The 11,951-nt window shown below is 47.3% G+C and overlaps 1 protein-coding gene across 1 annotated transcript; it reads left to right on the top strand.

Annotated features, from left to right (window-relative positions):
* Positions 1-10,516: 10,516 nt before the first annotated feature.
* On the top strand, positions 10,517-11,738 carry LOC124650467 (expansin-like A2). The gene is made up of 2 exons (XM_047189985.1): positions 10,517-10,803; positions 10,922-11,738. Exons 1-2 carry the CDS (start codon positions 10,662-10,664, stop codon positions 11,608-11,610), a joined length of 831 nt encoding a protein of 276 aa, XP_047045941.1. The 5' UTR covers positions 10,517-10,661; the 3' UTR covers positions 11,611-11,738.
* Positions 11,739-11,951: the final 213 nt, after the last annotated feature.

The following is an 11,951-nucleotide window of genomic DNA, read 5'->3' as shown; positions in this document are numbered from 1 at the left end:
AGTGGTAGTACCTCGCACGTAAGCAAAGCATGGATTGGCTCAGTTCAATCAATTAGTTCTTGGTAGGCCACGTTGCGAAAGGTATGTGCTTACCAAACTAGGGTCGACATAGACCCCTGGGCCTGAAGAAGGAAAACAAATTATCTTGTCGTTTTATCGCGCAAATGGTTCATACTTGCTTTGAATTGGGTTCTCAGGGACTGTGTGCCCTACAACATCTTAATCTTCGTCCAATCATGTTTATCACTTCATGATTGCACGGGCCATCATACTATCTTATCACAAATTTGAAGGCAACATCCCATCGTTTCCAAAGTAGAGAACTTATCAGAAAACCAAAACTGATCATGGGTGCATATGCACCCTATATGTATAACACATATTTCAAAAAGTAAAAAATTAGGAACAAAAATTTAGCATGTAGAGGGACACCTTCTATGAGTACACGTAAAGTTTCACGTAAAACCGACAATTTTTGTACCCTATGTAAAAAAGACAAATAATGTCTCGAGAAATAGACTATTTTAACACCAAAAATTTGTCTTTTTAGTACAAGACACAAAACATATCGGTTTTTTCTGAAACAACTTTGTGAATATGTAACATGTCAAGATATACACGAGGCATTTTTGTTTGTATTTTTTTGACATTTAGAAATATATTTAATATGCATTTCAAATAAAGGGTGCATATGCACCCAGGTGTAGAAACACCTTTGTGCTACTGATCGTTTGATAAGTCAAAGGCAAGCCTATTCTAGAACAAAGCTTTGGCCCTTGCTTCGACTTCCGGGTGGCGACTAGGGTTCCATGAGCCGCCACCCTTTCACTATCATGTTCACCACTTGAAGAGGACACGGGGCAGGTCCCATGGACGTCAATTAAGTTGGCGGCGGGCCTGTTGCCTCTTCGCTTCTCCAATAGTGGGTTTCGGTCGTCCAGGCAAGAACCTCAGGTAGTGAGATAGCGTCTGCTTTTCGGATATAAGATTCATTGGTAGAGCAGCCTGAAGCTGACAAAGCGTCGCCAATGATGAGCTCCTGAAAGCAGTGTCAAAATCCCTCCCATCCACTCTTCTTTCCCCACCACGGAGAGTCGGAGACCTACGCCAGGAACAAAAAGGATAAGCCAAATCACCATATGTGACCAAACAATGAGCTTATTTGGAAGAGTCATAGCACATCCGCCCTGCTTCGATCTCTGACCAATGGAGCGCGAGAAGCAGGAGGAGGACTAGCTATAAAACCAGGTGCTGCTCGGAAGCACCGACGACAAGCTCCAACTCGGCATAACGCCAGACGCCACTAGGGAAACCTAATTTGTAAAGGCCGCGGTGCACATCCTCTTCGATGTTGGCCGGTGTCGCCGCCGGAGAGGAGAGGGGAGCGAGCCAGGTTTTCTTCTTTGACTCCCAAGGTGACGAGGGTTAGGTGGTCTTATCCCACATTTAATTGAGGGGTATCCATTCTAAAGTATGCGAAGGATACTATTCTATTCATGGAACATGACCTTCAAAAGGTTGTTAACATGAAATTAATCCTTTGCAACTTTGAACAATTATCTGGATTTAAGATTAATTTCCGTAAGAATGAGATTTTCTTTTTTTAAATGGCGGATGATGAGGAGAACCCGTATAAGAAAATCTTTGGTGCTACTGGAAAGGCAAGCTACTCTCATACAGAGATAGATTTTTCCTTATTAATTCTATCCTAACTAGTCTACAAATGTTTATGTTATCTTTTGTTGAAATACCTAAAGGGTAAAGAAAAGATTAAATTTCTACATGTCAATTTTTTTTCGGCAAAATAATGAGCATAAGCGTAAATATCAGCTGACTAGATGGAACATTATTTGATAACCTAAAGATCAAGGAGGTCTCGGGGTGGAGGTGTTAGATATAAAAAAACAAATGCTTACTCGGTAAGTAGATGTTTAAACTTTTAAATAAGGATGAAGTATGACAGGAGTTGATGCATAATAAATATCTTGGGACTCAAACGCTGTCACAATTGACAACAAAGCCCACCATTTCTCCTTTTTGAAAGGGGCTCATGGGAGTTAAGGATTTTTTTTTTCTCTCGGTGATCTTTTAAAGTTGGCAACTGTCAAAACACACGCTTTTGGGAGGACATATGGTTAGATTACCAACCGCTAGCTAAGCAATACCCTTCGTTATATAACATTGTTCTCCTAAGAAACGTTCCGGTTTCAAATGTTCTAACTATTAATCCTCTGAATATCAAATTCAGGCCTACTACTACTTCAACGCCTAATTAGGGTTAACTTGACGGAAGACCATATGTTTTTTCTACTACAAATGGTGCTTTTTCGGTCAAATCTATGTACGCAAACATGATGAATGGTCATACGGTTTTGCTATGCAAATATCTTTGGAAAATAAAGGTACCGATGAAGATTAAGATTTTCGTGTAGTTCCTTTCACTACTAGGAAAACCCTTACTGCCGGCGCACCAGCGCCCGCTGGTGGTATCTATGTACTATCGGCAAGTGCGCTAGCGGTACGTTACTGCCCAGCGCACCAAGCCAGTTGTGCCGACAGCAAAGTGCACTGGAAGTATTATTTCGAAAAACTTTTTCCCCTTCTTTCCTGCCTATTACATATTTATATGGTCCAGTACCGTTGATATTTATACAGATACAATACACATGCAATATGAAGAACGCATATAGCCAAATCTCATTTCGGTATCAATATACAAATAGCCAAGTCTCGTTTCGAAATCATGATTCATACGATGCTACAACATCGAACGAAGTAGATAGTTCGTGGCTGGTCCTGTACGCCGGCGGTAATTCATGGCCTAGGCCCAGTCCAGCTCCGGTCGTGGCCCGCACTTATCGTCGGCGCACAAGAACAGAGGGTGCGTCGGCTGTAACCTGGTTATTACCGGCGCACAGCTAACCAGGCGCGCGAGCGGTAAGCCTAGCGGCTATAGGCCTTTCCCTAAAAAAGTAATTCTTACAAAAGATAATCCCGGAAAAATATATTGGAAGGGGCGTAAGAAATGTGTTTTATGTGACTTTTTTTTTTTTGAAATTGTGTTTTATGTGACATTAATGGAACGATAAATTATTTATTTTTCGATTATCCCTTCGCAAATCTAATTTGGAGAACCAACCAGTATATTTTTAACCCATAATCTATTAAGTGCGGGGGCTCCGTGTTGTCTTACACAGTGCCCACATGCGTACACCGTCCGATGTGATTAGACTAGTCAAACATATCCTTCCACCGGCAACCACTCGTTCCTTATCCATCTCCTCCTCTGCGTCTCTGTGCTGCCTCTAATTCCCCCGCCTCACAGCCTCTCGTCCACCTCTGATCCCCTTGCCGCCGGCGAGCTCCACCGCAGGCTGCATGCCCTCGTCTCCATCGGGCGGTGCCAGGAGGACGCCCACCTCCACAGCACGCTGCAGGCCCCCGTCCATGGCGCGCCGCCGGGAAGGGCCCTCGCCTCCACCGCGCGCCGCTGGGCCCTCTCTTCCATGGTCAAGGGCACCGCCGGTCCCTGACACCACTCCTCTTCCTGTCAACTTCCGCACCTCTTTGGTTCCCTAGTTCTACATCCTGAAACATCGAAGGATGTAACAAAAGTAGGTTTCTCCAAGGGCTGGTTGTAATTTTTTGCAGTTGGATGTATTTTTTCGATTTTTTTTACATCCGCGATCTTGGAATAGCAGTTTTTCCTAAGATCTGGATAATAGGTTTCCCCAGATTTTTTAATGTAATTTCTTTCTTTTTTTCTACATCCGCTGTCCTTTTTATACATCCTCGATTGAAAACACAAACACTTATATTTTTCTTGGCATGTAACTTTGTGTAATTAAACCCAACTTTTTACATGCCAATACTTGTTCGAAGATCGAGATAAAAAGAAGGAGATGGCAGATGCATTTTTTGGCGTCAATTTACGACCACATGATGTATTTATTTTACACTGTTGATCTCGTATATTTTTCTGTTCATGAACTTGCGACTTGCAGCGGAGCCGGGAAATGAGAAGTCATTCTTCTGTAGGTGCCCCGGCCATCCCAGGCGGAACTAAGAAACGTGTGGGATTAGAACTTTCTGTTTTTAGAAAGTGAGGAATGTCGGAGTAGTTTATTTCTATTTTTGGTGGGGCACTCCCTAAGACTAAATGGTGCTAGGGCACCGTGTAGCAACGCCCTATTTTTAATATCCCTCCACCGGCGAATGTTACAAATATGTTTGGATAAATGGTGTTGATAAAATATGTAAAGGACAAATTTGAACGGGTATTTATGCTTTGATATGGGCTATGAATTTGTCGCAATGATATTCCCTTTAACATAAGCTCAAATGCAAAAAACTTTTTTTACAGATTATCCGTATGATTACACACTGGATCTACAAATAGTCCTCAGCGTGCACATATCGATTTTGGATGCAGTCCTGTTGTTAAAATAAGTATCGCGATTCTGACCACGACCACAGATTCTTGGCGATTCTGGCCACGACCACAGATTCTTGAGGCCTAGGACCTAGCATAGGATTGTGGCCGTGTGCGTGTGTGGATACCTCGTACTGTATTTGAGATACTCTATAGTCTATCCTGCGTGGGCTGTGCTGCGGTGTCCCCCTAGCGAACGACGTTCAGGTGGTAAACGTGCGTTTGGTTCGTGACCAGAAAATATTGATGATCGCATCCTAATAGCCGAATATTTCTGAGAAAGGCTGGACCATATGATCCGTGAATTTCATGACTAATCTCACTAGCCGCCTGAGAATCCATGACCGTCGACGCGACTCCGACACCTGCCACCGTCGTATGTGTGGCTCCCCAGCTCAGCGGCGGCCACCATGTCACGGCGAGCGGTGGGCTTGCTTTTCCGCGTGGCTCCCCAGCTCGACATCGGCGGCTTCCAGGGCGCGGTAAGCGGCGGCCACCATGTCACGGCGAGCGGTGGGCTTGCTTTTCCGCGTGGCTCCCCAGCTCGACATCGGCGGCTTCCAGGGCGCGGTAAGCGGCGGGCTTGATTTTCAACGTGGCTCCCTAGCTCGGCGGTGGCGGCCTCCATGGCGTGGCGAGCAACGAGTTTGCTACGTCTGCACCACACCCAGTCGAAGAAACGGTCTCGCTAAGTATGTGCCGGTAGTGACCTTGCTAGGCACGGGTAGGCGGCCGCCCGCTAGGTCCGGCCTCCACCACAAAGGGAAAAGGACCCGTTAATTACATATTAACCGGTGTGTTAATGGTATATTTATATTTTTCTATTAATCATTAATTAAATATATTTTATCCCATCTCATCCCGTACATGTTTGCCATGAACTAAACACATATGTTAAGTCAATCCACGAAGAGGTATCAGCAGATCTTAACTATCTAAATAGAACACAGTTTAAAGGGAGGACACGGGAGCAATAGCCATCCTGCGTAGCTTTCTACGTGCATCGGCGTCAGCGGAGATAGAGAGAAGGGCAAGCCGCCTCCCATTCCAGACGAGAGTGCAAGCGAGCCACAGAGCCGACGTGCTAACCGCAGCGGCAAGCGACCCGCCGCAGTCCACTCTGCCGCCAGCACAGACGCTCGCGTTGCCACGCTGCAGCGCATGCAGCAGGCCACCTGGGAGTGAGGAATTAACGTGTCCCGCGTCCGGGCGAACTTACTGCCACCCGACGCCGTGCAAAACTTGGAGCAGAAGAGAGAAGCTGGAGTCTGGAAAGAAAGGCTGTGAAGAACAAGTTAGGTGCCGGTGCCCGGTGGGCGGTGGCGCCAAGTGATTAAGTTAGAGGAGCAGTGCAATCAAGTTATGTCAGGAAACGGCAGGAATAAACATCGGACTGCCAACCGCCCGGGTTCAAGGTCCATCCGCGTTGCGAAAGTCAAAATCCCAGGTAACGCGCACAAGTCAGAGGCATCTTGAATGGAATCTTGAATGCACGCAAGATTCAGGTAGTGGCTCTGGCCTTTGTGTCAACGGATTGTTTATGGTTTGATCGACTGACCTGGTCATCACCTGCGGGATGCAGCATGCAGAGCGCTAGTGTCAGCTGAAGCAAGCAAGCACCGGCGTTGCTGCTGCATGCAGTTGGAGGGAAAACCGTTGGGATGCGGTAGTTGTCTCCGGATTTCGTTGCCGCGTGGGCGAGCGATATCAAGTCAGATCCGGTGTGCTTTCGCCGGGTGAGACGAAGTCAAATGCGAGATACTCCACACGCTCCAGCTCCACAATGCTGCGTCGAGGATTGGAGAATCTGTGAGCGTAGCTCAGTTCTCGATCGGCTTCTCGCTCGAGTCACTTTCATGTCTTCTGTTCACGAACATCCTACTCAAAGAAAAAAAGTTCACGAGCAACGTTTTATCATTTCCTTTATGCGTTCTATATCAGTTGTTGTATACATCCAAATCAATGACAACTAATACGAAATGGGGGAACTTTTCTTTTATTGAGGCGGTGGGGAGGGGGATTCATTTAGGCAAAGAAACAAAAAATGTGTTTATTTGTTTTTTTACTAAAGAGGAAACGCATAGCCATGAAATACACTAATATAACGATGCTAAAAAAAACATTTCTAGATAAGGTCGATACTGGTGATGTGGCGTGTGCCTAGCCGGCCATCGATCTTTGGATCTCTTCGTCAAGCTTCCATGGTGGAAGATGGAGGAGAGTTTCCCCAAGGCAAGCTACTTCACTAAGGGCGGCCGTGGATTAGGAGATGACAGCAGTCGAGGCTCCAGATCCTCTCTTTGTGCTCGACATGGAAATGAGGAAGGATGGGACTCGGGTGTAAAAGGCGGCTGAAGGGACGATCTGCAACAAGGTAGAAGTAGTGTTTCTCTCGGGAGTTTCCTCACGTCTTTGATTCGCGCCCGTTCTTCACGGCTGAAGGGCGGCCACTCCCTCCTCTAGCATCAGCGACGGTTGTTTCTAGCCGGCATCCGATCGTCGTCTTCAACCTCAAGGCTAGTTTTCCCTTGTGGAGGCCCCTTGGCTCCGGTGTAGCCAGGGCCGGTCCATAGATTTCCGGGGCCATAGGGCGAAACAACACAAAGGGTCCCTTGTACATAGTGGCTAAGCTTTTCTAGGGGAGGGGGCAATGGCCCCCTACTCTAAAAAATTCTTTAAAGATATCTATTTATGCTAAATTTATGTATCTTACTTAAAGTTTCAGCATTATTGGTGTTCTAGGCCCCTTAACTATCTCAGTCAAGCTTCACCACTTGGTCACACGCACAAAAACTTTAAAAAAATACAGAAAGATAAATATTAAGATAATGCAATAACAAACTAAATAATATTTACAGATCCATGGTCTTCAGAATATTGGTCAAGACTTTTGAAACTATTTATTTCTACTTGTATACATGTGTATTGTTTGCGAGAAATAGAAATAATCAGAGAAAAAAATTATGAGGGTCGGTGTTGTTTTGCACATTTGAGAAGGAGTCGAAGTATAGGCACGTTAAGCTACAATTTCAACCTTCTATATTTTCTAGAATTATTTCAAACTCTACTGCCTAAAGAGTCTGAATATAAATGTAGTAAGTGTGCAAACAAATCTTGGACTGGGTCCTAACTGTTGAGGGCCAGGGCGAGCGCCCTCTGCCCCGCCCTATGGGCCGGCCCTAGGTGTAGCAGGCTCTCGCATCACCGCACCAAGTGGTATCATCGGCGACATTGAGGTTAACTCCATTGTGATGCAGATTCCTAGTGAAGAAGGATGTGGCCTTGATTGCTTTTTTTTAATAAAAAAAATCTTGAGATCATTTGTGCAAAACAAGTACTCCCTCCGTCCCAAAATATAAGGCGCCTAAGGATTAGTCAAAAGTCAACTTTTTTTAAGTTTGACCAAGTTTATACACAAAAATATAAATATTTACAGTACTGAATCAACATGAATAGATTCACCATAAATTATATTTTCTTAATATGTTCATTCGATATTGTAGATGTAAATATATTTTTCTAAATATTTGGTTAAAGTTAGCAAAATTTGACGTTTGACCAATCCTTAGACGCCTTATATTTTGGGACAGAGGGAGTATTTGTTTGTATTTTCCTGTTTCTAAAGAGCTGTAGTCCTACTATGTACTTCTACCTCCGATAATCAATGGAGCTATCGGTCCTTCGAAACTGGCCGGATATCAGGACCGTTAGACTAGTCACAATGCATAGTATCATATAAAAGTATCATGTGTATGATACTAGTACATGTTACTATATCCACTATGCACGGTATTATGTTCTAATATCATAATCTTCTTATATTAATTAATTTATAGAATCTCAATGCAAATCTATGTATAAAATGTATTTGACATTAAATTTTCTAGTACTACGTGCTATGATACGGTATCTACAAACAACCTAGGCTCATGCACATAATATGATACTACAATCCCCTCTCTCATCTTTAATTGCACTGCCACATTACGTTTTTGCATGCATAACATGCATTATACTACATATGATACTTTCATTGTGGGTTAATGCATTGCAAGTACTATTACGAAATAACAACCGTTTGCTCGCTAAAACGACAGGATAATTTGTTTTCTTTCGTCAACCCAGGTGTCTATGGCGATCCTAGTTTGGTTAGCACATACCTTTCGCACCGTGGCCTACCAAGACTAGTTGATTGAACCGGATCAATCGTTTTGCGTACATGCAAGTTAGAAGGTCCTACTACTATGAGTCATCCAAAACTCATCTAGCCGATGGACGCGAGGCTCATGACGCGTCCGGATCAGGATCGAAGCGAATCAAATCAAATAAATAAATAACGGGACATCCAACAATCAGAGCATGTTTGTGTAAGCAAATGCAATTTTTTTACTCAAACAATTTAAAAAATTCTCCTTATGGCATGCACAATGGTGAAACCCTGAGCGGCACTTTGGCGAAACCCTAGCGCCGCCAAACAACCTAGGCTCCGGTGGCCTCCCCTGTCACCGCTGCCGCTAGCGCGGACCAATGTGGCGGCTGGCCTAGTTTCGAAGGTATCGGGGCTACATCGTGCGAGGGATCGTTAGTGACGGCTAGGGACGACGTTGATGGTCTTCTGCGCACGGTAGATGGGGCAGCACCCTGGTCATGCGGTGGTGGCAGCATCCCCTTGGCCGATGTCTGTGCAGGATGGAGTTCGCCTGCTGAAGGCAGTGGCGCGACACCCTGGAATTTGCTGGCTCGGATAGGATTCGGTCGTGCACATCAATGTTTTTTTTCGACCGTTTGGTTTGAGGAGGAAGCGCCGCGAAGCTCTGTTATCAGTTGTCATCATGGAACATTTCATTTACATTTCATGGTGAAGTCAGAGACAAAAAAATATCATAGAAGTCGAGATCTGAGGACTAGCAATGGTTGTTCAAATCTTTGGGATGATAGGAGATCCGAGAGGAAAAAAATTACAGGTAGGTCTTGGCAGTGGCGGAGCCAGGACAACGAGGTTGTGTAGTCAGTTAGAAACTGTGTAGTCAAATACATATATTTTACGAAACTTTCATTATTATTTTTGCATACATTCAGACCATATTGCAAAAAAGCAGTGTAGCCAAAACGTGGCTCCGCCACTGGGTCTTGGGACCACCTAATAACGACTACATACACTACGCGAGTGGAAGGCGCGTCGTCGTCCTCGTCCCAACATCATTGGAGTTAGGTGAAGCTTGTTGTAGTAAAGCTTGTTATAGTAGATAAACGAGAAGTTGTCATGCTAAGCCCCAAAGAACCAGCATAGCAGAGCAGCAACCATCGCCAATGATAATAACCATAGATAGAAAGAAACTGACCTAAAATCACACCAATAAATATGAAAACGGACAGAATCCAAGTTGCCACGAAGGACAAATTACAAAAGCACCGTGCAAACACCGAAAGAAAAGCAAAAGCAATTCAGCACTATCGGGAACGCCTCTTGCGCGCGGCGGCGCAACAACGGCAGCGATTGTTGGCGCCGCAGCCAGCCGTCGTTCGTGATAAGCCCGATCGAAATACTTTTAATTCAGTCGGTCGTAATCTCGTCTCCCTCCATACCGTGCAAACATAGCCGCCACTTGTGTCCTTATCCTCCCGAATCAAATCCTTGTCACCACGGTTTAGCTCCTCCTCCTTTCTCTTCCTCATAAAAAAGAGCTAAATCCTTTATACTTCATCCATTCGTATCTTCAAATTGTTTAATTTTAATTATGTTCATACACTGGGTACTCTTTATGGGACAAATGGAGCACAACTTTTACACGTGCCGGATTGCGGGATGATAGATCATATAGGACGTGGAGATTATTATCCTAGTCATTCAAGTACCGCTTGCTGGCGCGCCCACAGCGCGGCACGTACGCGTAAAAATCCAGCCAGCCAGGGTCGGTGGCCACATCAAGCCTTTATCGTGCTTCTCCTCCACTCCAGCGACGCCACGAGGGCATGCACCTTCCTCGCAAGCCCCAACACATTCCGCTGCGTCCCAGGTAGCAGACCACGGCCGTTTTCTTCCGAGGCAGTCGGCACCAAGTATTCCTAAACCTAACCGGCCAAGCTGCGTGCGTGCCGCGTCTCGGGTATAAATCCCACCTCCAGCCTTGTGCTCCTACTCGCAAGAATCCTCTGTTCAGTTTCATTCGTCAAAGCAGACACCTTCGCTAGTAACGCGCGCACGTCTTCAAGCTCGATCGATCCATCCATGGCGGCCTTCATCATCCAGCGTTTCCTGATCCTCGTCTTCTTCTTCTTCTTCGCCGGCCTGTCTCCGGCGTCGGCGTGCGACAGCTGCGTGCGCCGGTCCAAGGCGGCCTACCGCGCCTCCTCGCCCGCGTTGGACAACGGTAAGCACCTTACGCCGATCGATCGATCAGACGGCACTCGCTGTCTTTGCTTTTCGCTTCAGTTAATTACACACAATATGATTGTGGTTTGCTGAATTGCGCGTTCGTTCGTGTGCAGCCGGTTCCTGCGGGTACGGCTCCCTGGCGCCGTCCTTCAACGGCGGCCTCCTCGCCGCCGCGGGCCCCGCGCTCTACAGGGGAGGCGTCGGCTGCGGCGCGTGCTACCAGGTCCGCTGCACGGACGCCGAGCTCTGCGGCGCCGCGGGCGCCACGGTGGTCGTGACGGACCAGGCGCGCGCCACCGGCACGAACCAAACCGACCTCGTGCTCGGCGGCGCGGCGTACGCGGCCATGGCCAGGGGCATCGGCGCCGCGCGGCGTCTCAGGGAGCGGGACGCCGTGGACGTGGAGTACAGGCGGGTGCCGTGCGAGTACGCGCGCGGGCGCAACCTGTCGGTGCGCGCCGAGGCCCGCGCAGCGCCGGGCGGCCTGGCGGTCAGGTTCCTGTACCAGGGCGGGCAGACGGACATTGTGGCCGTGGACGTCGCCACGGCCGGGTCAGGGTCGGGGTGGAGGGCCATGACGCGGGAGCGCGGCGGGCCGGCGTGGAGCACGGAGCAGGCGCCGGCGGGGCCGCTGCAGCTCCGGATGGTGGTCACCGGCGGGTACGACGGGAAGTGGGTGTGGGCCGACGGGGAGGTCATCCCGCGGCGGTGGACAGCAAGCAAGGTCTACGACACGGGCGTGCAGATCGACGACGTCGCGCTGGAAGGGTGCTCGCACTGCGACGCCCAGGAGTGGAAATGACGAACACAAATCAATCCCACTCTACACTGTACAGCTTTTGATCCTACTAATTCTCTCACCCTTTTATCTTTCATTTCGGATGAACGGAACGATGAAAAATGAAATGAGTTGATTGAAGAAGATTCAAACCGGCCTTGTTGTTGCGTTCTCTATACTTCGTGGTGAGCAGCACCAGTGTACTGCACACGACGTGCTGGTCACCGGTGCGTGCCAACCTGTGTTAGTGTGTGCACCACGAGGCATTGGTCGTCAACGGCGGGTGCCCGTGCTTCCGCTTTCGCGTAGCGATTTCGGATGTGCTTCGCATGTTTTCTGTACTCGGTAAGGTGACGGCACCAAAG

This window comes from Lolium rigidum, chromosome 4 (genome assembly GCF_022539505.1).
Source record: "Lolium rigidum isolate FL_2022 chromosome 4, APGP_CSIRO_Lrig_0.1, whole genome shotgun sequence".
Classification (NCBI taxonomy): Eukaryota; Viridiplantae; Streptophyta; class Magnoliopsida; order Poales; family Poaceae; genus Lolium; species Lolium rigidum.
This window is presented reverse-complemented; position numbering and strand designations above follow the sequence as displayed.